Genomic DNA, 26887 nt, shown 5'->3' on the forward strand with positions numbered 1-26887 from the left:
AAAAGGGATTTCCCTAATTTACCAGCATACATGATGCCTTTTAACGAGGGGAAAGATAGTTTGAGTTTGTGGGCGGATCTGGTAGTGTCAGGTCTCGAAGAATTCCAGGATAGTGGAATTAGGGGAGGAAGAATGCCATGTAGGATCTTGAATATTAGGCAGGTACATTTAAAGTGAATCCTAGAAATCACCGGAAGCCAGTGAAGTTTTGACAGAAATGGGAATTCGACCTAAGCAAATAATAATAAAATACATATACAGAAACAAATTACAGTTAAAACAATAAAACATCAAGAAAAAAATATAAAACACACAGGGCTAGATACTGTATATGGTGCCAAAAAATTGTTGCTGAAAAAAATGAATTCCTAGATCTGTGTGATTTGAAGCTCTACTTTGTCAATAGGATACTGGTGAATTCCAAGGCTGCACCAGTGCTTCTGTCGGTGATGATACCTTTGAAAGTCAATGTTCTCTGTCTCTGTCTGCTACTGTGTTTCCCCAAAAATAAGACCTAGTTGGATCGACCCCCAAAGCCTCTACCGAATGTCCCTGACACTCCACAATTCGCCGGCGGTGGTGTTTCTCCACCCCCCTTCGTGCAGCATCTTTTCATCCCTCCTTCCCATCGTGCGCAGCAGAACCCCTGATGACCTTCCCACCGCGAGGCCGACATACCTTCGTTCCAAACAGTGGTGGCGGCAGCACTGAAGAGGCTGCTTCGCGGCTTTCCCCCTGCCACATGATGTCATCGATGATGCAGCACAGGGAAGGCCCCGAAGGGGAAGGCCGTGAAGCAACCTGTTCAGTGCTGCCACCGCTGCTGTTTGAAACGGAGGTATGTCGGCCTCGCACTGGGAGGGTCGTCGGGATTCTGCTGCATGGGAGGGAGGGATAGAAAGATGCTGCACAAGGGGATGGGTGAGAGATGATCATTGTACATTTAAAAAAAAGACATCCCCTAGTGTGTTTTTTGGACCCAAAATTAATATACGACATTGTCTTATTTTCGGGGAAACTCGGTAGTTGGAGGGCACAACCTACTTGTCTGGATTAGTCTAACAGGACTCAAGAAAAGGAAATGAACAGGTTGGAACATATTTCATTTTTGCTGCTATTTCAAAAGACACCATATTTCAAATAAAATGCCCAAATTCTCCTTTCATGTTTTATTTATTTTTGCTTCAGTGCCTTTGCTGCTGTAAGGTAGAATGTTTTCCCAGCTTTTAGAAATTTCTGATGTGTTTCATGTTCATGTTGCACTTTGAAACAGGTGAGAGGAATGAGCTGCGCCTCTTGCGTGCACAAAATAGAATCCACCCTAATGAAAACCAAAGGTGTGCTGTACAGCTCGGTCGCACTTGCAACCAACAAAGCACATATCAAATATGACCCTGAGATCGTTGGTCCTCGGGACATTATGAAAATAATACAGGTAACCAGAACCAAGTCTCCCTTTTTGTTTTCATTTTGGTTGCATGTTAGAACTGAATTCTGTAAGTCGGGCTGTGCGCTATTGTATAAATGGTGCTTAAAGTCAGGCACTACTTATAGCAGCGTCTCGCAAGCTTTGCGCAGCCACGGCACACTAAACTGGGGGCCGCGGCTTGAGGGCATCCAGAAATGTGCAGACGTCGACGCGATGACGTGACCCCATAACACTGATGTCTGTGCATGCGGAAACATAGAAAATGACGGCAGAAAAGGGCCACGGCCCACCAAGTCTGCCCTCCCCAATGACCCACCCCCCTAAATTCTTCCTTGAAGAGATCCCACATGCTTATCCCATTTTCTTTTAAAATCAGGCATGCTGCTGGCCTCAGTTACCTGCAGTGGAAGATCATTCCAATGATCAACCACCCTTTTGGTGAAGAAATACTTCCTGGTGTCGCCATGAAGTTTCCCACTAGAGAATGACACGGGGAAAAATTCTGTCCCCGTCACCAACCCATCCATAGACCACCATCCTCTGCACCGCCCCGTCCCCGCTGTCCCTTTCACTGCCCCGTCCCCTTCACCGCCCCGCCGCCACCCTGCTGTCTCTTTCACCGCCCCGTCCCCATCCCCGTCTTCAGCGTCTTCTCTTCTCCATCCCCCCACCCCCAGCACCCTTCACGCGGTCCAGCAGCTCCCTCCTGCCGGCCAGCCGTGCATCTCCCTCCTTTTCCCTTACCTTTTCTTCTTAAAATGGCGATTTCTATAAGGCTATGAGCTGTATTACAACCGGAGCCTTGAAGTCGCGTTGGGTTGCCTGCTAGAAGTCTCCTCCGATGCAACCGGAAACAGGAAGTTGTGTCAGAGGAGACATTTACCAGCAGGCAACGCGACGCGACTTCAAGGCTCCGGCTGTAATACAGCTCGTAGCCTTATAGAAATCGCCATTTTAAGAAGAAAAGGTAAGGGAAAAGGAGGGAGGGAGATACATGGACGGACGGCGGGTGAGAGTGGGCTGCCGGTTCGAACGCTCGGTCACCGCACGTTCAAGATTGTTCACCGCCCCGTGCTACCATTCACCGCTCCAGGGGCAGTGAATGGCCTTGTCCCCGAACTTGCGGTGACCATTTTTTTTGGTCACCGCTTTGGCGGGTTACCTGCGGCTAAACGCGGATAGCCACGGGTAACCGCCACCATGTCATTCTCTATTTCCCACCCCTGATTTTCAACGGATGTCCTCTTGTGGCCGTGGGTCCTTTAAGAAAAAAGATATCTTCTTCCACCTCGATACGGCCTGTGACATATTTGAACGTCTCAATCATGTCTCCCCTCCAGAAAGGCCCTCCAGACGGGGCCCTGAGCCACCAGTGACGGGGTGCTGGAAGAGAAGAGGCGAGGAGAAGCACTGGTGCCGGCTGACTGCCTACAAGACGTGCCTCTCGCCGTAGGCAGCCAGTGCCGGCGCCTCTCCTCCTCCCTGGAGTCTCACGGCACACATGGAATCTCGCTGCAGCACACGGTTTGCGATACACTGGCTTATAGAATAGCACTGGGAATCGCAGCTAACTTTAGACCTGGCCATGGTGTAAATCCTTGCACCTAAATTAGGCGTGGATCCCTCCCTCGTTCTGTAACTACGCATGTAAATTGCAGAAACGCCCCTCATCCACCCATGACCCTCTCGTTGCTGTGCCTCCACTTTTGGACCCACGCGCAAAATTTAGGTTCAGAGAGGAAAGAGTACAAAATACTGAGATCTTCAATAGATGGTTCAGAGCCTGGTGTCATCAAGCAGGCTTTAGGTACATAGGAGGATGGAGAAATACATGGAACAACAAGAAACTACAGTGCTCCCCCGGTCATTTGCGGTATTTTCCGACCGCGAATGACCGGGCAGAAGAGGGCAGCCGGAGCACCAGCGAGTGAAGGAAATCACTCACGGTATGCTTTGACCGCCTCGTCGTGCACTAAAGTCGAGCCTCGCCAATCAAGAGCTGCATGTCAACATGTATACTCTAGAGGTGAGACAGGGGTGACATGATGCAGACATTTAAATATTTGAAAGGTATTAATATAGAACCAATTTTTTTCCAGAGAAGAGAAAATGGTAACACTAGAGCAGGGGGTCTCAAAGTCCCTCCTTGAGGGCCACAATCTAGTCGAAGTTTTCAGGATTTCCCCAATGAATCTGCATGAGATCTATGTGCATGCACGGCTTTGGGGAAATCCTGAAAACCCAACTGGATTGCGGCCCTCAAGGAGGGACTTTGAGACCCCTGCGCTAGAGGGTATAATTTGAGGTTGAGGGGGTGATAGACTTAGGAGAAATGTTAGGAAATTCTTCTTCACGGAGAGGGTGGTAGATGCCTGGAATGCCCTCCCGAGGGAGGTGGTGGAGAGAAAAACGGTGATGGAATTCAAAAAAGCATGACATGAACACAGAGGATCGCTGATTAGAATATGAATGGGCAAAGGAGATGGTTTGGATAGGCTGGAGTGAGCTAGTAGTTGGGTAGACTTCTAAAGTCCAAGAAAAAAAGACATTTTAATTTAATCGTGAAATTGTGATTGCAGGGCAGACTGGATTGGCCATTCAGGTCTTTATCTGCCGTCATTTACTATGGTACTATAGCCATAGTTATAGCAGGCCTAAAAGATACCCAGATATAAGTGTGTGTGAGCTGAGATATAGAGCAAACAACAAATAGAGGCACTGGAGATGTCAAATCCAACTCGTGGTCACAATGCCCTTTATTAATGGTTGACACCATGAAACAATGCTAAAATCCTAAAACAAAGTCCTGACTAGGATCCAAGTTTCAGCTTCTTTCATGAAGTAGAGATGCCGACGCGTTTACACGAGCTGTTTGCAGTACGTTTTAAGTTTACTATTGTCCACTGAGAAAGGCGATGGTTGTCGCCAAAACTTGGATCCTAGTCGGGACTTTGTTTTGTTTTAAGATTTTTTTAGCATTGTTTCATGATGTTAACCATTAACAAAGGACATTGTGACCACGAGTTGGATTTGACATCTCCAGTGCCTCTATGTGTTGTTTGCTCTACTGTAGTTCGAGGCTTGGTACCTTCTTTCCTGAGCTGAGATATAGGCATATCCATTTGAAAATCCAGGTAAAGATATTGAGAAAACTTTGCGGATTCACCACGGCTAAATATTACCCTCTTAATTACTGAATTAGTGAAATTTAGCAAATTATGGAAAGCTTAGTTGTTCCAATTGGTTAGATTTTTGTGATTATGGAATTGGGGGTTGACTGTTTCTTTTAGTTTAATTGTGGATATTGATGTTTATATGTTTTGTGGTTTAATGATGCTGGACTAAGTATTGTATGGTATACTGTATATGATAACCATAGCACGTTTTTTTGAGTGCTATGGTTATTACCTGTCTTCAGAATCAAGTTTCTTTTTCTGGCGGGGTCTCCTGAAGCAGACACCGAAACGGGGCCGCGTCGGGACCCCACATAGCTTTTGCTATTTGAATCAAGTCAAGCTCTTAAGCTAAGTTGAAAGTATTAGTGGCAACCTGAATTGCAAGAAAGTTTCTTTTGACCTATTTGCATACAGTAGTTTCAATTAAGTAATCAAGTGTTACAAACTTAGTTGATACACTTTTACACCTTTGAGCCTGTCTCGCTTTTAACATTGATTAAGCAATGATTGGAAGACAAACTCTTTTCCCAAGAGGGGGTAACCTCTCCCTCTTCAGAGTTTTATTTCTCTGAGCTAAGTTTTTTGTATAGCGAGCCCTCCTCTTAGGCTGTGTATACTATTGAGTCAGTCTGTTTTTTTTTTCTTATAGTTCAGTGCTTTTTTTTCCGACTCTTAGCAATCTAGTCCCTGCTGAAGTTATAACATGGCAAATAAATAAAGCCAAGATCAAAACAGCACAAGACTTTTAGGGCCTGTTTACAAAGCTGCACTTGCAGCTGCTGGGTGGTAACAGCCCATAAAGCCCATAAAGATTTAACCTTTTCCTATCGTGCGTCCCGGTTGACGGGACATTCCAAAAATGTCATTGCCATCGTGGATAAACAGTCCGCATGGACTAATAAAGAGCCAAGAACACAAAATATTTGAATTTACAGACTTATGACTTATTTACATTATGTTTACAATAGCCGTAAACGATAACAGTGAATAATACAAAACTTTGCTACAATAGTTACGATTGGAACCGGCGTAACTTAAAATTTATTACGATAGGAAAAGGTTAAAGGGCTTCGGGGCTGTAGCCGCGTGGCTTTGCAAAACAGGCCCTTAGTTGCATAGAAACGAGAGAAAGAAAAATAGCTAAATAATACTTTCATATGTGTTTTAACCCAAAAGACACAGTTCTTGTCTGCATTTTATTTATTTATTTTCACTACACTTCCCCCTCCCCATTCATCGAAACATAGAACATGACGGCAGAAAAGGGCCACGGCCCATCTAGTCTGCCCACCCTAATGGCCCACCCCCTAACTACCTCCCTGAAGAGATCCCACATGCCAAATAGAAACATAGAACATGACGGCAGAAAAGGGCCACGGCCCATCTAGTCTGCCCACCCTAATGGCCCACTCCCTAACTACCTCCATGAAGAGATCCCACATGCCAATCCCATCTTTTCTTAAAATCTGGCATTCGCGGTTTCGGCATTCGCGATTTCACATATTCGCGATTTTTTTGGGAGGGGGAAAAAAGAAAGAAAAAAACCCCCCACAGTTTAGCCTCCCCCCGGCGTCCCAGCCTTACCTGGTGGTCTAGTGGGCTTTCGGGGCAGGAGCGATCTTCCTACACTCCTGCCCCATGTAGATCGCCAATAGAAAATGGCTGTGGGGAGTTCCCGTCGTAGTCTCGCGAGACTACGGGAACTCACGGCAGCTATTTCCTATTGGCGATCTGCACGGGGAAGGAGCGTAGGAATATCCCTCCTGCCCTGTAAGCCCGCTAGACCACCTGGTAAGGTCGGGATGCCGGGGGGAAGGCAGGAGGGAGGCGGGGATGGGTCAGAGCTGGACCAGAAGATATTCACGGTATTTCACCATTCGCCGTCTGTCTCTGCCCCTATCCCCCGCGAATCCGGAGGGAGAAGTGTAGATGTTTTGTAAAACAAACCCACTCTGCAAGCTTTCTAGACCAGGGCTGCTCAAGTCCAGTCCTCGAGATCTACAGGCAGGCCAGGTTTTCAGGATATCCACAATGAATATGCATTAGAGAGATTTGCATACCAGGAAGGCAGTGCAGGCAAATCTCTCTCATGCATATTCATTGTGGGTATCCTGAAAACCTGGCCTGCTAGTAGATCTCGAGGACCGGACTTGGGCAGCCCTGTTCTAGAGGCTCTTCATTAGCTCTTCATAATTGCTGAATCTTTTCTTCGGGTCTGTCTGTGATGGAGACATGTGGAATGAGAACTTGAATGTGTGATATTCTTTACTCTTTCCAGGATTTAGGTTATGAAACGACTTTGGTTAAGAAGGATAGATCGGCAAGTCACCTAGACCATCGGCACGAAATAAGACAGTGAGTGATGCTTCTGTAACATACGAAAGTTGAATGCAAAGCCCAAAACACACATTTGGAGCCCAATCTTTAAAATACAGTGGTACCTTGGATTACGAGCATAATCCGTTCCAGGAGCATACTCGTAATCCAAAATGCTCCTATATCAAAGCAAGTTTCCCCATAGGAAGTAAGGGAAACTTGCTTTGATATGTTCCCACCCCAAACCTTCCCCTCCCCCTCCCCCCCCGAGAACCGGCATTGCTCCCCCCGAAGGCCCCCCTCCCCGCGAACGGGCACTCTCCCCCCGCGATCCGGCACCCCCCCGCCCCCATCATGCCCCCCCCCCCCGCCCCCATCGGGCACCCCCCACCGCCACCTGAGATCCCCCAACCCACCCGAACCCTCTTCTTACTTCCCTCCGCATCGGCATCAGCATGTCCTGTGCCCGAAAATCTGCTTCCTGTGCCAGGCCTTGAGCATGCGCGCTTGCTCAAGGCCTGGCACAGGAAGCAGATTTTCGGGCACAGGACATGCTGATGCCGGCGATGCCGATACGGAGGGAAGTAAGAAGAGGGTTCGGGTTGGGGGATCTCAGGTGGCGGTGGGGGGTGCCCGATGGGGGCGGGGGGGTGCATGATGGCGGCGGGGGGGTGCCGGATCGCGGGGGGGAGGGTGCCCGTTCGCGGGGAGGGGGGGCCTTCGGGGGGAGCAATGCCGGGTTGGGGGATCTCAGGTGGCGGCGGGGGGGGGGGGTGCCCAATGGCGGCGGGGGGAAGGGTGCCAGTTCTCGGGGGGGGGGCGCTCGTACAGCGAGGCAAGCTCTGTTTACGAGGCACCAAATTTGCAAATGTTTTGCTCATCTTGCAAAACACTCGCAAACCGAGGTACCACTGTATTTGTTTTGGGTTTTTTTTTTGCGTTGGTTGAACTGTGCGCTTAGCATTGATGCAATAAAATAGTTTTGAAAGAATTTCATATTGCACTGCTTTCAAGATGCATCTCGAATCAGCTAATTCTGAGTACTGGTGTAATTAATGTGTTCATGTGAACATGTAATGTTAAAACAGAAAGAGAAAATGATGATTAGCAATTCAGTGTGGTAAACAGAATGCAGCTGTTTCTGTTCGGACAGCCCTATAGGTCCTGCTGAAATTATGTTTCAGTGCTTCATTAGTCATTCCCTGATTGCTGTAGAGGGAAGCCAGGTGTGCATTTTAACACTATATAGTGCTTCAATTTAGTCATATACATAAAAAAGAGCGTTTCAACTGATCCATTTGACCACATCACCAATGCCTACCTAAACAATCGCCTAAATCGAAACCTTTCACCCAGAATTAGGAGAACCCAGACCCCATTCTCCTACCCACCACTCAAAGGTACCCAACGCAAAAAACTATACGACAGCCTCCTAGCTACTAAAGCAGCGAAACTTGACCCCTCCATATCCAACCTATTCACTACAACAACGGACTAAAAAGCATTCCGAAAAGAAATAAAAACACTACTATTCAAAAAACATATTCGGTTAACCTAAGCTAACATGAATCCCATCATGCTGGAATCTTCTTCTCTATGTCACAAAATAACCTGAAACCTCACTATGTAACTTGAAACCAACTACCTTCTAATGTAATGTAATTTCATGGAAATGTCCAACTATCTTCCAATGTATCTTCCTGGAAATGTCCAGCTGTCTTCCAATGTAATCCGCTTAGAACCGCAAGGTACAAGCAGAATAGAAATCCGTAATGTAATGTAATGTAATCCATCTTTTCAAATTAGCTCTAAGGAAATGGACTTTGCTGGCTGCTTTTAAGTGATATGCAGCAATAGTCAGGCCAATAAGATCTTAACTAAGGTCAGCAAGGCATTCACATTTGTTCAGAATAAGATCTTAGAATAACCTCTTTATATTATAACGATTCATAGACCTCAGTGGTGTAACTGTGTGAAAACCCAATTTCAATACACACAGCATATTCTACACCAAAATCGTCATCGGTCCAAAGGATTTTTTCAAAAGTGCTTAAAGTGCGATTTTCAGAAATAAATACTCATCTTAAATGTGGAAGAAAACGTGACTCGGGGGTATATACTCCGACATAGACCCAGCCGACTTAAAGGGGGAATCCCTGATACAGCCATCCTGGCGAAACATAGCTCTATGTCGGAGTATATACCTCTGAGTGGCGTTTTCTTCCACATTTGAGATGAGTATTCCTATTTATCAAACTTATTTCTGAAAATCGCACTTTAAGCACTTTTGAAAAAATCCTTTGGACCGATGACGATTTTGGTGTAGAATACTGTGTGTATTGAAATTGGATTTTCACACAATTACACCACTGAGGTCTATGAATCTTTATAATATAAAGAGATGCTTCTAAGTGAGCCAGTCTGGTCATTATTCAGTGAGCCAAGCTTCCTGTTCTAACATAGTACCCTGTTTCCCCGAAAATAAGCCCTAGTATGATTTATAAAGATACTCCTAATATAAGCCCTGCCCCCAAAATAAGCCCTAGTTAAGATTGACCCCTGAAGCCCCCCCCAAAATGTCCCCGACACTCCTTGACTCCATCCCTGACACTAGTGGTGCCCGATTCGCTGAAAAAATCAGACTCGTCAATTCAGCAACCCCCACCCCTGCTGCTTAAGGAGGCCTCGGAGCGGAGGTAGGTCAGTCTCACAGTGGGAGGGGCAAAGGGGTTCTGCTGCATAAGGGGATGGGTGAGAGGGGAGGAATGATGCTGTACATGGGGTGGGGGGAGAAAGGAAAGAGGAAGAATTGGGGTAGAGGAGAGGAAGGGAGAGATGATTGTTGTACATGAAAAAAATAAGACATCCTTGAAAATAATCCCTAGTGCGTTTTTTGAACTCAAAATTAATATAAGATACTGTCTTATTTTCGGGGAAACACAGTGGTTCTTGTGTTTTTAGGCTCCTATGATTAGATGCGCCTCAGAAAACACCTTCTGTTTGTAAATCAGGTTCTCATTCAAATAAATCCTGAAACCATGAATTATGGCATATATGGTTTACCTTTTGGAATAATGTACGTTAAGAAAACCTTCCTGAATTCTAATGTATTCTTTTTTTCCCCCCCCATTTAAGGTGGAAAAGATCCTTCTTAGTGAGCCTATGTTTCTGTATTCCTGTAATGGGCTTAATGATATATATGATGGTTATGGACAGTCATCAGCCAGTTCACCATCATAATATGAGCATGGAAGATATTGAAGAATTTCACCCTTCCATGTTCTTGGAGCGCCAGGTTCTCCCGGGATTGTCCATCATGAACTTGCTGTCTTTTCTACTCTGTGTTCCTGTGCAGGCAAGTTGGACATATTCTAAAGGGGGGTAAGGGGGAGGGGTGAAGCTGTCAAAAGGGGCTACTTTTAAGATGTGTTATTTTACTATGAATCCCAGATATTGGTAACTAGATCCCATTGCATAAGTTAGTGGTAGAATGACACCTCTTAATGGTAGGCCACACTGATAACTAGGCCCCAAAGGTTTTAGGTACTGTCTAGGCAAGTCAAATCCATTGTTTAGGCAATCATTTTATAAACGACCGAAGTGTGTAGAGTACTTTTCTACACATTTAAGTAAACCTTTACAAAATTTCTCTAGGGATATACCCACACAAAGGTATGGCCTACTGATGAGTTGTGCGTACTTCTGTGAGAGATTTGTGTATGGTTAATATAAGGTTGGAATTTGCAATACAGTCTTTCAGACATTTGTAGGGCAGAGAATAGGTCCTGCTGAAGAGGAATTGGCACTTAGGCATATACACACAAAATTTGTAGGGGGAGTTTTGAAGAGTGGAGGTGTATCAGTCAGGATGGCAAGTTAAGGGGAATCCTTGGGATGACTGACTTAGTAAGAGAGTAATGCATCTTCACAATAAGATTGTTTATCATTTATTAAACTTGATATACCGTATTTCCCCATGTATAGGCAAGAAATGCTGATTTGGATTTTAAAGCTCTTAGATAAGCTGCCCCATGTTACTAGCCGTGGCTTATCTAAGCATTGTATAGACCTGAAACAGTCTATACAATGGGGCGGCCTATACATCCCTCCCTCCCCCAGTAAATACCTTCGCCGGCTGTTTCCTGCCTCGTCGTGGCCAGCGGTGCAGGGCAGGAGCATTCTTTTCAACATCCAGCAAGCACCGTGCTGCTTCCTCACTGCCTGCGTCAGTTCTCGCGGGACTCGAAAACTGGTGCAGGCATTGAGGAAGCAGTATGTGGCCGGCTGGATGCTGAAAAGATTGCTCCTGCCCTGCACCACTGGCCATGAGGCAGCCGGCAGCCATCCAGGAGGGAGCTGCAGGTATGGGGGACTCCGCAGCTGTTCTTCCAATGGGGTAGCTTATCTAAGATGTCTTTAGATAGGCCGTCCCATTTAAGGAAGCTGCACCTACTGCAGGGGATTCTAAAATCCATGTATAGGCCACGGCCTATACATGGGGAAATACGGGTACTGCCTTTGTTGCAGCATAATTGAAGGCGGTTTACAATAAAATACATAAAATAAAACGTAAAAAAAATAAAAAAGGATAGGATAGTGCACCACTTTCATACAGAAACATAAAACCTTTCACAGTCCATCACAGCAAAAAAAGTGTTCTCTACTAATTTGCTGGATTAAGAGAAAGCACATTCAAAGAGGTAAGTCTTCAAAAATGCTCGAAACCGAGAATATGAAGATAAGATGAACATTTAAATATTATACTTAATGATTTTGAATATGAAACAATATTAAGGTATGTTAATAGAGAAGAGAATAAAGAGTCACTTGATTATAAAGAACACTGGGCCTATGACAAGGTGAATGAAGTGTATCCTTTGAGTGACACTGCTGAGGTCCAGAATTAATGAATAGAGGGAAGGAGCAGTTTTTGGATTCTATGATTGTATGCCAGAGATGGCTCCAGGACAGGCTGCAAGAAGCCTCGAAGGGATTGCTGGCTGCTTGCAGCCAAAACAAGTAAGGTACTGGTATGGAAAGAGGGAGGGAGAGAGGATTGCTGCCATGGGGTGTTGGAGGGAAGGGAGGGAGAGAGCATTGTTGACCAAAGTGAGGGCTGGAGGGGAGGGTTAAGGGATTTGTAATGATATTTAGGTCTAAAATTGCCTTGTGACCTATGCATGAAGTTGACTTGCAGTTGAACATATATGGGATAAGCACGTGGAATCTCTTGGAGAGAGAAAGAGATGATGGTTATTGCGGATGGGCCATTTGGCCTTTATCTGCCATCATGTTTCTATGAAACAACCAAAGTGTTGCTAAAAATATAAGATGAATCTCCAACAATTAAACATTTCCTTTTATTCCTCTAAGTAACAGTAATCCTAAAAAAAATCCCACTTTGTAGAGAGCTTTGATTCTTATAACTCTCTAGAATAAAGATCGATCTATTCCCTCTTATATATTCTAAACCCATCTATGTTCCCCCTATTACTAAATAAGAAAGCCCTTCACACTCTTTTATGATGAATTAGTAACATTATTTATGCAGCCTTAGCGAAATCATCTTTAAAACAATTAATCTTTACAGAATAGTGTTAAAAGCTACGATTCAGTAACTCCTTTGTTCAAACAATTACACTGGCTGCCAATACAATGCTGCATTACATTTAGGGTTCTGCTATTAACTTTGCACGCACTTTGGGAGGGCACATCAGATTACCTTGCCCGTTGTACAATTCCTTACTCCCCTTCCAGAGTACTTCGATCATTAAATGATCAGAGATTAGTTCTCCCTTCGCCAGCCCACTTAAAAAAAAATAAAATAGTTTTGTTGGTTTTTTTTCACAGTTATATTTTTATTTTCCAAAAATCACACAATACACGATGCAAAAAGAAATACAGACACTTCAAATAGTTCAATATCAGCAAAACCCATTCCCCCACTTAACTCCCCCCCCCCACTTCCCCTCTGGTATCTAAATATACATAACTCCACAGTGGTAGTACACACACCATGACGCAGAGTATCTAATACAAAAGGTCCAGTTCAGAGTCACAGAGATCATGAAGGCAGGCCTCTCTCCATTGTAGATGGATGTCCCTGATCTGCCACATTTCAGAGCTGAAAGTTTCATCATTAAACAGATAAGTTCTTCCTTTCTCACTTCCCTCTAGAGCAGGGATCTCAAAGTCCCTCCTTGAGGGCCGCAATCCAGTCGGGTTTTCAGGATTTCCCCAATGAATATGCATGAGATCTATTAGCATACAATGAAAGCAGTGCGTGCAAATAGATATCATGCATATTAATTGGGGAAATCCTGAAAACCCGACTGGATTGCGGCCCTCAAGGAGGCACTTTGAGACCCCTGCTCTAGAGACATCTTTGAAACAGTTTAAAGCAGGGATGTCAAAGTCCCTCCTCGAGGGCCGCAATCCAGTCGGGTTTTCAGGATTTCCCCAATGAATATGCATGAGATCTATTAACATACAATGAAAGCAGTGTGTGCAAATAGATCTCATGCATATTTATGCATACTCGATTGCGGCCTCCCCACGTACTCCAGCAACTCACTCTCCTACCCCCCCAAGACCTTCTGAACTTGCCTTTAAGCCCAGCAGTTCTAAAGAAACACACTGCTTCCATCCAGTCCAGACTCCTCCCTCTATAGCAGGGGTGTCAAAGTCCCTCCTCGAGGGCCGCAATCCAGTCAGGTTTTCAGGATTTCCCCCAATTAATATGTATGAGATCTATTAGCATACAATGAAAGCAGTGCGTGCTAATAGATCTCATGCATATTCATTGGGGGAATCCTGAAAACCCGACTGGATTGCGGCCCTCGATGAGGGACTTTGACACCCCTGGTTTAAAGTGAATTTTTAAAAGCTCTTATTTTCATTAGCTTTTGATTTATATTAGTTAGGGTTTATAGTTTTTGTTAGATAGTGTTATATGTGTGAATGACCTTGATATGTACGTGCTTTGCTTTTTAATTGTGTTGAATTTTTATATATATTATTTTACCATATTCTTCACTGTATGACTAGTGCTTATTTGTTGTAAAACCGCCTAGAACCATTTTTGGTTAGGCCAGTGGTTCTTAACCTGGGTTCGACCGAACCCCAGGGGTTCGGTGAGTCAGTCTCGCGGGTTCGGCGGAGGTCAAAACACACCTCCGACTCATATAGCGCTTCGGTCACGTTCAATCATCTATCAGTTATTCAGTGATTTTGATCAAGACTGATCGTGTACTCGGTTTCTTGATCTATCAATCTGTAACTAACGCCTTATATACATCAATCAATTCCTGATCAAAATTTGTGATTTAACTGATAGATGATTGAACGTGACCGAAGCGCTTATGATTCGTGATGATACGCCCCGCTTGTCCATAATTGGCTGCAGGTGATCACGCAACATCGCTTGGCCTATCTGTGCTGCAGGGGATTTGATGCGCACAGTAGTCGAATTGTAACTGTTGTGATGGTACGTCGTGTGATACCTATCATAATATTTTAATCCCTTACTAACTATGTCGAGCAAAGTACGAAAGTGGTCGGACGAATATTTACAATATGGATTCACATGTATAACGGAACGTGATGGGAGTCAGCGTCCTAATTGCATGATTTGCAATGCCAAGTTACATAGAAACATAGAAGATGACGGCAGAAAAGGGCTACAGCCCATCAAGTCTGCCCACTCTGCTTACCCACCCCCTGTCTATGCCCTAATGACCCAATTTCCTTATCTTGACCCTCGTAGGGATCCCACATGGGTATCCCATTTATTCTTAAAGTCTGGCACGCTGTCTGCCTCGATCACCTGCACTGGAAGCTTGTTCCAATGATCAACCACTCTCTCTGTGAAGAAATACTTTCTGGTGTCGCCATGAAATTTTCCGCCCCTGAGTTTGAGCGGGTGCCCTCTTGTGGCCGAGGGTCCCTTGAGAAAGAAAATATCATCTTCCACTTGAGTAATTCTAGTCTAGCTCCGGCAAAACTAAGGGAATAAAGAAGGGTTCGGTGAACACGCATATGAAACTGGTGGGGTTCAGTACCTCCAACAAGGTTAAGAACCACTGGGTTAGGCAGTATATAAAAAAATAAAATAATAATAATTATTATAATTATTATTGCTTAGGCCCTCTTTTACAAAGACGCGCTAAGTGTTTTGTGCTAAATCAACGCGGGCGCTAACCGCTATCACATCCATAGGATAACATGCACGCGTTAGCATTTAGCGCTCGCTAATATAAAGCTTAGTGCACCTTTTATAAAAGAGGGGGCTAGATTTGGTTGTACCACGATTGAGCGATTTGTCAACATTTTGAATAAAGTAAAGTTAGTTGTACTTTGGAGTGATGAAGCTGTAGCGTAAAAAAACAACGTTTTAATTTGTTCGTTTTTATTGGTGCAGATTATAGGAGGCTGGTACTTCTACATTCAAGCGTACAGAGCGCTGAAACATAAGACGGCCAACATGGATGTGCTGATTGTCCTGGCCACCACCATCGCATTTGCGTACTCTCTCGTCATTCTGTTGGTTGCTATGTACGAGAAGGCGAAAGTGAACCCCATCACTTTCTTTGACACTCCACCCATGCTCTTTGTCTTCATTGCGCTGGGCCGGTGGTTAGAGCATGTGGCGAAGGTAATGGCGTGTCTAGTCGCGTTTCAATTGGCAGAAGGGACTGCAGTCTGTGCTGAAATTCAAGAGAGATGCAAGATAAAGAAAATCATTTAACAGAAGCTACAAGTGAATGAATTTGTAAAAGAAAAATAGAAAAAAAAACACCCCAAACCCTCCCCAAACCACAATAAGCAAACTGTGGCAAGTGGGAAATCAGATGTCGCACACAGACATTCTAAGTCTTAGAGCAATCTATTACATAAGAAATAAACATAGGAATTCCCACCTTTCTTGACTATGACATAAGCTGAACCCCCTCCCAGCTACCCCGACAATGACCCCCTCCTTCTCTGCCCGCAGCAATAAGAAAGGCCCCCCCCAGGAACACCTTCCCTGTTCCTCAGCTGTCCAGATAGATCTCCCCAGGCCATCCTTTATTTCTGGTGGTCCAGCGGTGGTCGTTAGAGGCAGTGCTCTGAACGGGCTGCTTGCGGCCTGCCCTGGAGGGGGCCTTCCTTCTGCCGCACCACATGGCGGAGGGAAGGTCCCGTCAGGGCAGGCTGCAAGCAGCCCATTCAGAGCACTGCCTCTTCATGGCTGGCCACTGCCACCATTGCTGCTGCTTTAGGAGTCCTGGAGGTCCGTTAGTTCTCACGGTGGGAGGGTTAGTCACTGAATGGGCGAGTCTGACTTTTTTGAACAACAAACCAATTTGAATCAATTCGCCAAAGTGAGTTGGTGAATTGGGCAGCACTACTCCTGACCCGCCCACTTTCCGGTTAGGCGGTCTGTGGGGATATCCAGTGGCACTCTCTGGTTAAGTGCTTCAAAATATTCCCACTGAGCAGCAGAAGTTGAGATCTAATGAACAGCATTTGCTGACGATTCCTTCTCTTAAAATTATCAATGCAAGACGGCAATTTATTTTTTCCGTCACATGGAATTCGCTTCCTATCTACTTGAGGGAAGAAAACAACTTGGAAAGATTCAAGAGTAAATGAAAGAGCTTTCTTTTTAAAGATGCCTTTGATAATTAGCTAGCTAGTTTCCTAGCCAATTTTAACCTTACTGTATAATCTTATTGAAGTATTTTAAATTTCCCTTTCCTCATGTATTCCCCCTGAACGTCTTGTTTTCTTTCAAATAACTTGTAGTTCTTTTCCCTTCCTTTCCTTGTGTTTTTAGTTTTGTCAAGTCTGTCTATAGTCCTACAGGACGTAGCTTTTGCTAGTATTGTATTGTTTCCCAAATTTTGTAATTTTATTATTATGTACATCGCTTAGAATTATGATTAAGTGATTAATCAAAACCTCATTAAACTTGAAACTTGAAGTGATTTAAGTGGACAAGTGGACAGTGATTTAAGTGGATCACTTAAATCACTGAATATTAGGCCCTGTGTGTTGCAGAGAAAAGTAGAAAGCTGCTCAGTTTGGATTTTTAAACCTTTCTACTTTACAAAAAGCTCAATTTTGGATAGGGCAGCCAAGACAATTGCAGTTTTCAGCCTGTTTTTTTTTTTTAAATTTCACTTGGAACTGAGCCTTTGTAAACTACGTGTGTATTTCTGCAAACATTACGTAGAAACAACCATTTTGGAAGGATATATGTGTGAAGAAAAAAAGAGCAGCATCATTTGACGTTTTGTGTGGGTAATTAGGCGTGTAAGTGCTAATCTTTTGGCAACCTAGACATGCAAGTACCATGAGTTTCATAAAGCTACACATATTAACTGATGCCAAGCTCCTAAAGTCCAGTGTTTACATTTTTTCAGGCCATTTTAAATACCAGACCATTAAGCACAATTGCCTCTTCAATAGTGAGCACTTTGCTAATACTTATGTACCTCCTATGAGTTGCACATAAGCTAATTGGCTAATCTGGGACTCTTTTCCCTGGAGAAGAGGAGACTTAGAGGGGATATGATAGAGACTTACAAGATCATGAAGGGCATAGAGAGAGTAGAGAGGGACAGAAAGAGAGAGAGAAAGGGAGACAGAGAGAAATAGAGAGAGAGAGAGATAGAAAGAAAGAGAGAGAGAGAGACAGAAATAGCGAGAGAGAGAGAGAAAGATTGGAGGAACTGGGACTCTTACCTGGAGAAGAGGAGACTTAGAGGGGATATGATAGAGACTTACAAGATCATGAAGGGCATAGAGAGAGTAGAGAGGGACAGATTCTTCAAACTTTAAAAAAATATAAGAACAAGTTTAAAGGGGACAGATTCAAAACCAATGCTAGGAAGTTTTTCCTTCACTCAACAGGTGGTGGACACCTGGAATGCGCTTCCATAGGGCGTGATAGGACAGAGTACGGTTTTAGGGTTCAAGAAAGGATTGGACAATTTTCTGGAGGAAAAGAGGATAGAGGGGTATAGATAGAGGACTACTACACAGGTCCTGGACCTGTTGGGCCGCCGCGCAAGCGGACTGCTGGGCACGATGGACCTTTGGTCTGACCCAGCAGAGGCACTTCTTATGTTCTTATGTTATGTTCTTAATACAGTGGTACCTTGGTTTACGAGCATAATTCGACTAAAACACTCGTATATCAAAGCAACTTTTCCCATAAGAGTTAGTGTAAACTTGAACAATTCGTTCCACATCCCCAAAAACTTAATTACCATTAGGGACGCCTCCACCGCTGCCTCTGCCATCCACGCGGCTCCTCCAATTCTCCTCCTCTGCTGCTGTTCGCTGCCTCTCACTGTGAGTGGTGCTCGCTAAGCAAATGCCGCCACCGCCGCCACAGAGCCCGACTGGACACTGTTGGCTCTGCCGCTCCCGGACGCTGCACCCCCCCCCCAGATGCCACTACCCCTCTGCTTGGACTCTCAAGTGCTGGCTCACTCCTGCCAGACGCACCCCGACTCCCATGCTCCACCCGAGGCCACCGGCGCTTCTATCTCCTTTTCCCCTCCCCTCTCATGAGAATCTCGGAGAGGGTGAGATCCAGAAGGCCTGAGCATGCACAGATGCTCAAGGCTCAGCAGCAGACTGGCGGCAGGCACTTTTATCACCGGCGGTGCAGGGGTAAGGATAGGGCCAGTCGGGGAGGGGGGGGAGAGGTGATAGAAGCGCCGGTGGCCTCGGGGGGAGCAATACTGTTGGTTCCCGTGGTCGGGTCGGGTCGAGTGGGGGCTCGCAAATCGAGTCAATGCTCGGTTTACGAGTCAAAAGTTTGCTGAGTGTTTTGCTCGTCTTGCAAAACACTCGCAAACCGGGTTACTCGTAAACCGAGGTTTGACTGTATATGTATGTGTATTCCCATATAAAATCATTCGGTATTTTCCGACCACGAATGATCGGGCAGGAGAGAGCAGCCGGAGCGCCGGCGAGTGAAGGAAACCACTCGCGGTATGCTCCGACCGCCTCTTCCTGTACCAAAGTCGGGCCTCACCAATCAGGAGCTGCTTTGACACGCAGCTCCTGATTGGTGAGGCCCGACTTTAGTACAGGAAGAGGCGGTCGGAGCATACAGCGAGTGGTTTCCTTCCCTCGCCGGCGCTCTGGCTGCCCTCTCCTGTCTCCCCCGCTAAAAAAACATATTCGCGGGTTTTCGGCATTCGCCGGGGTTCCTGGAATGGAACCCCCGCGAATATCAGGGGATTACCGTACTGTATATTTTTTGCACTGCTCAAAGCAGGTTCAGAGTCTGCCTTTTTAAATCTATGACCCGGATTATCTATATGGCGCTGATAATAGCAGCTGCCGATCACGTGTCCGTCACGTGATAGCACCATATAGTGAATTGCGTCTCTGGGAAAGATAGACGCCGGAACTGTAGGCCAGGGTTTCCAGGCCTGCATTTCGGCACCATCTTTGTCATGAATTGAGCTTTCGTAGCCGGTGTTAGCCATACCCATAGTGCCATTAATCGCCGTAAAGTGCCTACATAGGCACAATTCTGGTGCCTATTATTTAGGTTCAAACCATTTTTATTGATGCCAACAACAGCAGACACAACGCCAGGGCACTCCAAAGGTGCACAGCACAAACAATGATGCATCATATACAATAACATAACAAGCATGGACAAAAGAAGAGTAGCATCAACCAAACCCTCCCCCACTATCCTACTCCACACAGGGCGAGCGGAAAGGCACTCCGAGGCCCTGGACTCTTATGAGCCCCGAAGATGCCGCGCCACCCCCTCCCCCCACCTAAGCTCACTTATCCTATCCGTGACTAAGTGCCAGAACCTTCCAATCCCCCTTCTGGTGCCTATTATTTAGATGTCGGTAGGCGCTTTAACCTTGCTGGGGTTTTTTTTTTTTTTTGCTGTTTTAAATGGCATTTGTCAACCAACTTAGGTTCCAATAGGGGTGCCTAAGTTTAGGCACTTTCTAGAATTTCTCCCTATGTGACTTGTGATATTTAAACGTGCATATGGTGGCATTGAAAAATCAGTGGACCCAATATTCAGCATTTTGCTGACCACCACCAGCGTTTTGCCCGGAAGTTCAATGTCAGGCCATGTCCACGTTTTGGTTTACATTGCTGGCTAATGCAGATTCAGCACTTAACCGGCTGTGAGGCACCACATAAAGACAGGTTGTGGGTTCAAACCCCGTGCTGCTCCTTTGACCCTGGGCAAGTCACTTAATCCTCCACAGCCCCAGGTACGTTAGATAGATTGTGAGCCCACCGGGACAGATAGGGAAAATGCTGATTGTAAAACCGCTTAGATAACTTTGATAGGCGGTATATAAAATCCTAATAAAAACTTTAAAAAACTTAAAAAAAACTTATTGTCAGTGTTGCAGCTCTTGTATGTTTTTATACAGGGCAAAACATCTGAAGCTCTATCGAGATTAATTTCACTGCAGGCTACAGAAGCGACTATTGTCACCCACACAGCTGACAACAGTGTTGTGAGGTACGTTGCATTTCTAACCTTTTCCTATTTCCGATTAACTTCTTCAGCAGGAGGATTTCAGCAATTTGGACTGTGCTTTGGGTGTAATATCAACGGGGGCAATTTTGAAGTGAAGTGAGTGAATGAGCCGGCTATGCCTACAGCTACCACTTAATTTACCTGTGGAATTGTTTTACCTGAGTCCATGGCATCAGCCACCTGTGGTGATTTCCAAATGAAATTCCTGTGCGTGATCAACTGGCTCCGCCCTCACCCAGATCTGGACTCGCCCCTTGTTATTCTTTCCAGCATGACAGAAGTTGGAAAGAATTGTACAATAAAGGGTCAAGAAATGTCCACCTGTCTGTCAGAGCAAAATAATTGAAAATTTAAGATGGCAAAAGCCAGTAAAAAGACACCTCAGGTTTTGAAATGGGCCAAATCAAACTGAGGGTTCCAGAGAAATAACACCCCCCTCAAAACACCAACCAACCCCTGAGTGCATATCTACGAGAAATCAAGTTCCTGCATGTAGCAAAGAAACTTCGATAGAATGAAACTTAGCAGTTAAAGAATTCTACCTCTTTCCCCTTCTCTACACTCCCACTCTCTAAAACTATCTCTACAGTAGTTCCAGCCTCCCAAAACGACACCCCTCAGAACTGCCACACCATCTTGCAACTACCACTACTACTATTTATTATTTCTATAGCGCTGAAAGGCGTATGTAGCGCTGTACATTTTAACATACAATAGACAGCCCCTGCTCAGAAGAGCTTACAATCTTGCAAAGTACCTCTACTCCCAAGAACTACCCCTACAGCTGTCCTCCACACTTCAAACTTCTCCACCTTCGTAAACTATTCCCCACAAACTGTGCCACCCTAAAATCTACTCCCTTTAACTGCCCTTATCCCAAAAAACTATCCTCTCACACAATTTTCCACCCTGCAAACTGCCCCAGTCCCAAGAGACTGTCCCCTGCAACTGCCCCTTAATGCTCATGTTGCCTCATCCCCATAAGCTACCCCTTGCAAACTGCCCCACCCAGTGGCATAGTAAAGGGGCGCAGTCTGCCCCGGGTGCTGGCACCCGTCCTCCTCTCTGCATCGAGGGATTTGAAAGAATTTCATAAGCCATGCTGTGTATTTTCCCCACTTATTTGCGTGGGGTAAAGCCAGAGATTTACCTGCAGAGAGAGAGAGGGCAGTTTTTAGCAGAGAATTTTGCATGGGTTGTCAGCTTTGAAAATTGCACTCCTAGTGCATTAGATAAGATCCATATGGAGAATTTTACATAACTTTGTATTAAGTACTGGGTTGCACTACATAAATATTTTAGATTGGATTTAATTTAATTTACTGCTATTGACAACCAGGTATTAAGCAATTTATAATGTAATATTTTTTTCTTGTGACTTTTTTTATATCCGAAAAAGACAAATACAAAACCAAAAGATCTTAATCTAACAAACAAATAAAAATCATAATCAAGCAGCCCTCAAAATGCCCAAAACGCTGTTTTTTAAGTGCTTGAAAAGGCGCTTTCATGTAAGGAGTGGTGCAGTTTGAGAGGTGGATGTATATACTGTAGAGCAGACTCAAGATTTAATTCATAATTAATGCTCCAGACGCATGTGTCAAACATGTTGGACAAGTTTTCAAATTTATTTTGAAGTCTGGATATATCTACCTGGGACCACCTGTTTTATGTTACTAATAGAAGACTATTTGGAGCCTATCCCCCTCTTTTACGAAACTGCGATAGCCGCGCTGAATGGCTCGCGCTGCTCCCGACGCTCCTAGGAACTCAACGAGCGTCGGGAGCAGCGCGGGCCATTCCGTGCAGCTCCCCGCACTAGAAACTGCTATCGCAGTTTCGTAAAAGGAGGCCTAAATCTTTTGCTTTTTTTGTTTTGCTATGTTGTTGCGTGCAGGGTTGGGGTTTTTTTTTGCCTCTGCAGCCATTAAGATGGTGAAGGGTACTGAGAATCACTGCTGTTTGCTGTAAGAGTTGGAATTTGTGTACCAAAAATTTCTTTCTCTCTCTTCCCCCCCCCAACCTCGTATTCCTGAACTCCCTTTCCTAAATGGTGCGTCAGTGAAGAACAGGTGGATGTTGAGTTGGTGCAACGTGGTGACATAGTCAAAGTGATACCAGGAGCTAAATTCCCTGTAGATGGACGAGTTGTTGAAGGACATTCTCTGGTTGATGAGTCTCTTATCACAGGCAAGGAGAGTTTGCTGCATTTTCTTATGGATTTCTTTATTTGTTATACGTAGTAACACAGATGTAATGGTCCATCTAGTCTGCCCAACCTGATTCAATCTAAAAATTTGTTGGGGTTTTTTTTCTTCTTCTTCTTAGCTATTTCTGGGCAAGAATCCAACGCTCTGCCCTGTATTGTACTTAGGTTCTATCTACTGAAGTCTCCGTCAAAGCTCACTCCAGTCCATCTACACCAGGGGTGTCCAACCTTTTGGCTTCCCTGAGCCACATTGGCCGAAAAAAATGTTTCTGGGGCCATACAAATGTGCAGACGCTGCAGCAAGACAGAGGAGGGAGCCGGCAAGACGGTAAACACCTGGGGGCAGCAGAGGAAAACACTGCATCGCCCTTGACCTGGGCCGCACAAAATACTTCACGGGGCCGCAGGTTGGATACCCTGATCTACACCCTCCCAGCCATTGAAGTCCTCCCCAGCCCATCCTCCACCAAACAGTACTAAGTAGTTTCTTTGCAGGAAGATCGGAATGAATGTCTTATATATCTTACTGAGAAAAAAAAATCAAATCTAGGATTCTACTGATTACAAAAGAGACATCAATCAAAGTTCAAAATGATACTCTTGGCCTATGTATTAATTTAATGTAATGGGCCTGATATTCAGCTCGATTTAGCCAGCTATCCTGGGAGATAGACAGCTATTTCCTGTTGAAAATCTGGCTTAGTGGATTGGCTGGTGACCAGCTGTGATGCGTGACATAGCCAATCACCGTTGACATTCCATGACTCGCCAGATTGAGCCACCTAAAAAGATCTTTGGTCACTGAGACTTAGCCGGCTGTGTCTCAGTTAGCCAAATCTAAACCAGAAATTTAGTGCTGGTCGCCGGATACAACACTGGCATTGAATTTCCGGGTTTGCCGCGGAACATGGGAGATGGCGATCTCCTGTCTCTAAATATCAGGGGAATGTCTGTTCTTTGCCTTGTATATAAATTGGGAGAGATTATCCAAATGTATCTCTGTTTGCAAGGTAAAGAATGAACATTATATTGATTTGAAAAGCCATATTGATTGATATATGAAGCACTTTTTGATATGATGGTCTATCAATGGAAAATTCAAGTATAGATCAAGATAACTTAGAGCATTTATTTATTTTTTCAGCCTATCTGAAAAATATAATTAGTAGAAAGTGAAGTTATCAAAAACCTCCTCCTCACATCCCTTTAGCTTAGAGAGATCCGCCCCATTCCTCAGGCTTTCAGACCCTCATTGTCCCTGCAGCCAGGATCAGATCTCCAGGTGACTGTTGGATCCAAAAATTCACCCTGCTATAGAAGCACACACAGTGGGCTTCTTCTAGAACTCTATATCATGAGCTCTAATTTTGCTTAACAGTTGTTACCAGTAATATATTTAAAATATGTGCAAGGTATGAGAGAAACCTACGGTACATAAAAATGACGACTGTGACTTCCTCTGCCAATTTCTTCTCTCCCTCCTATTCCAGCCCCTGGACCAGAATCTTGAGCCCCAGCCAATCTGGGGCTGTACTCTAAAGGATTTTATTTTCCTGGTTGTAAAAATTAGGACTGAACTGTTCTCCTATTTTATGTGTAGAATAAGGCTTTTTGTCAGATGTCTTTGTTATACGGGCTGACTGGGAAACCTTGCTACAAATCAGGATCAACATTTAAATCCCATCGTTTGAGGAGAGATTAGAAATATAATGTATATATTGTACAGTATATTAAAATATGTGCAATGGATAAAGACATACGGTAGTCCTATTGAGCTACTGATCTTTTTTACTGCGGTTATTTCTCAGGCGAAGCGATGCCAGTCACTAAGAAACCTGGTAGTTCTGTAATCGCTGGGTCCATCAACCAGAACGGGTCTCTGTTCATCGCTGCAACCCATGTGGGAGCAGACACAACCCTCTCCCAGATAGTCAAACTCGTGGAAGAGGCTCAGACATCCAAGGTCAGCTGTCTTTTCACTGTGGCATTGATTGTGTGGATTGGCTCTGTAGAAACACGTAAAAAGGGCGTGGTTTGGTTTGTGTGGCTCATGGCACTTCTCTTCCACATATACATTTAGAATGGGTGGTACCCTCATCAGGCCCAGTATTCAGCTGGTGGCACTCAGTGTTTTGCTGACTGCCACCAATATTAAGCCCAGATATTCAATGCCGTGCCATGACCAGGCTCCTGGCATTGAATTTCCAGGTGTACTGAGTAGGCCAAAACCATAGTCGGTTAAGTGTGATTTTCAGTGCTTAACTGGCTATGGCGAACCACGTAAAGATAGGACTGACCTTTATGTGGTTGCCTTGGCTGGTTAAGTGAGGACTCCGCCCGGAACACCCACAAAATAGCTGGTTTTGAGATAGGTGCTAACTGGACATTTTCAGTGGCACTGACTGACTAAATGCTGCTGAAAATAAAGTGATTTAACTGTCCAGGAGCCATTTCTGGCCAGTTAAATCACTTTGAATATCGACTTCATGATTTCTTGAAAATTAGAATCCCCCAAAAGGTTTTGGTATTTTTATGTTTTTTGGCATAGGGTGCATTAATTTGAAGGAAAATAAGAATGTTTCTGGGGCAGGAGATGAATATCCCATAGGTAGCACCTGGCGTGGTCTTGTTGAGGATTCAGATTTGATGCCCATCTTAAGTACCTAAACATCCCCATACAATATTGAGCATAGAATCCATTACCAGTAAGGACAATAGAAGCCAAACATTGTGCTTGCCGCTCCATAGCATAAATCCCATCACTGTAGAATTGTAATTTATTCTACACTAAAAGTAGAGATCCAAGTGTTGGTATACTGAGGGATCAATTAGAGAAGTCTTAGAATAAGTGGTATAAACATTGAAATAGGAAGAAAGATCATCAGGTGACCAAAGACTACTATAAAAAAAAGTTCCACTATAAAACTCAAATTTGTCAGCTCTCGGATGCTTTTCACATGATGTGATGAAACACGCATTCCTCATTGTGAAAGTCAACAATATTATTACACAAGCATTCATAATGGGGTACATAGTTGCCTTGTCGTAGAACTTGATGGGTCTCCTGCAGGTTCTTCACGAGACCCGAGTTTCCTCACAAACTATAAGGCTTCTGAAACAGCAGTAAACATGTGGCTCTGATGCACCCCCCGCTGACCCTTCCATCTCTCATTCCCATGCGAACCCCGACCACACATGTGCAACATCTTTCCTCCCCTCTCACCCATCCCTTTGTGCAGCAGAACCTTTGCAGCTTCTATGCCTTCCATCCCTCTCTTCCTCCCATCCCTTGTGCAGCAGAACCCTTGAAGCTTCTATCCCTCCCTTCCTCCCATCCTCCTGTGCAGCAGCTTTCTATCCCTCCCATTCCCCCTGCCACTGCCGCGCACCCCCCTGCTGACCCTTCCATCTCTCCCTCCCATGTGAACCCCGACCATGAGCCGAAATACCTGGAAACAAACGGCAGTGTCAGCAGCACAGGCTAGATTGTGGCCTGCCCTTCTCGCGCCCGGCCGTTCTGTGTTGCTGATGACATCATCAGTGATGCGGCAGAGGAACGTCCGGACGTGAGAAGGGCAGGCCATGATTCAGCCTGTGCTGCCGACACTGCCATTTGTTTACAGGCATTTTGGCTCTTGGTTGGGGTTCACATGGGAGGGAGAGATGGTAGGGTCAGCAGGGGGGGTGCGCGGCGGTGGCAGGGGGAATGGGAGGGATAGAAAGCTGCTGCACAGAGGGATGGGAGGAAGGGAGGGATAGAAGCTTCAAGGGCTCTGCTGCAAAGGGATGGGAGGGAGGGATGGAAGGGATAGAAGATTCAAGGGTTCTACTGCACAAGGGATGGGAGGGAGGGAGGGATGGAAGGCATAGAAGCTGCAAAGGTTCTGCTGCACTGGGTGATGGGAGGGATGGATAGAAAGATACTGCACAAGGGGATGGGTGAGAGGGGAGGAAAGATGTTGCACATGAGAGGAAGGGAAAGGAAATAAGAAGAATTGAGGTGGAGGAGAGGAAGGGAGAGATGATCATTGTACTTGAAAAAAAATAAGACCTACCTGAAAATAAGACCTAGTGCCTTTTTGGGCCCAAAATTAATATAAAAAAGTGTCTTATTTTCGGGGAAACACGGTAGCTACCTGGATAAGATATAATTAGTTCACATCATTCGGGGATTGTCAGCTTTTGGTCACAAAACAATCAATAAGCACTGCTGTAATAGGAAAGTTTAT

General features: G+C 45.0%; 1 protein-coding gene across 3 annotated transcripts in view; it reads left to right on the forward strand.

Moving 5' to 3' along the window:
• Positions 1-26887, forward strand: part of ATP7A (ATPase copper transporting alpha) — a 172861-nt gene that overhangs the window by 97907 nt on the left and 48067 nt on the right. For all 3 annotated transcript variants that reach the window (XM_033945019.1, XM_033945021.1, XM_033945020.1), the window contains 7 exons: positions 1274-1435; positions 6884-6960; positions 10057-10276; positions 15341-15574; positions 20340-20431; positions 22512-22639; positions 24467-24621. In XM_033945019.1, the coding sequence (XP_033800910.1) occupies positions 1274-1435; positions 6884-6960; positions 10057-10276; positions 15341-15574; positions 20340-20431; positions 22512-22639; positions 24467-24621 (1068 nt within the window). The remainder of the gene's footprint in view (positions 1-1273; positions 1436-6883; positions 6961-10056; positions 10277-15340; positions 15575-20339; positions 20432-22511; positions 22640-24466; positions 24622-26887) is intronic.

The sequence above is a fragment of the Geotrypetes seraphini genome, chromosome 5, assembly GCF_902459505.1.
Source record: "Geotrypetes seraphini chromosome 5, aGeoSer1.1, whole genome shotgun sequence".
Taxonomy (NCBI): domain Eukaryota; kingdom Metazoa; phylum Chordata; class Amphibia; order Gymnophiona; family Dermophiidae; genus Geotrypetes; species Geotrypetes seraphini.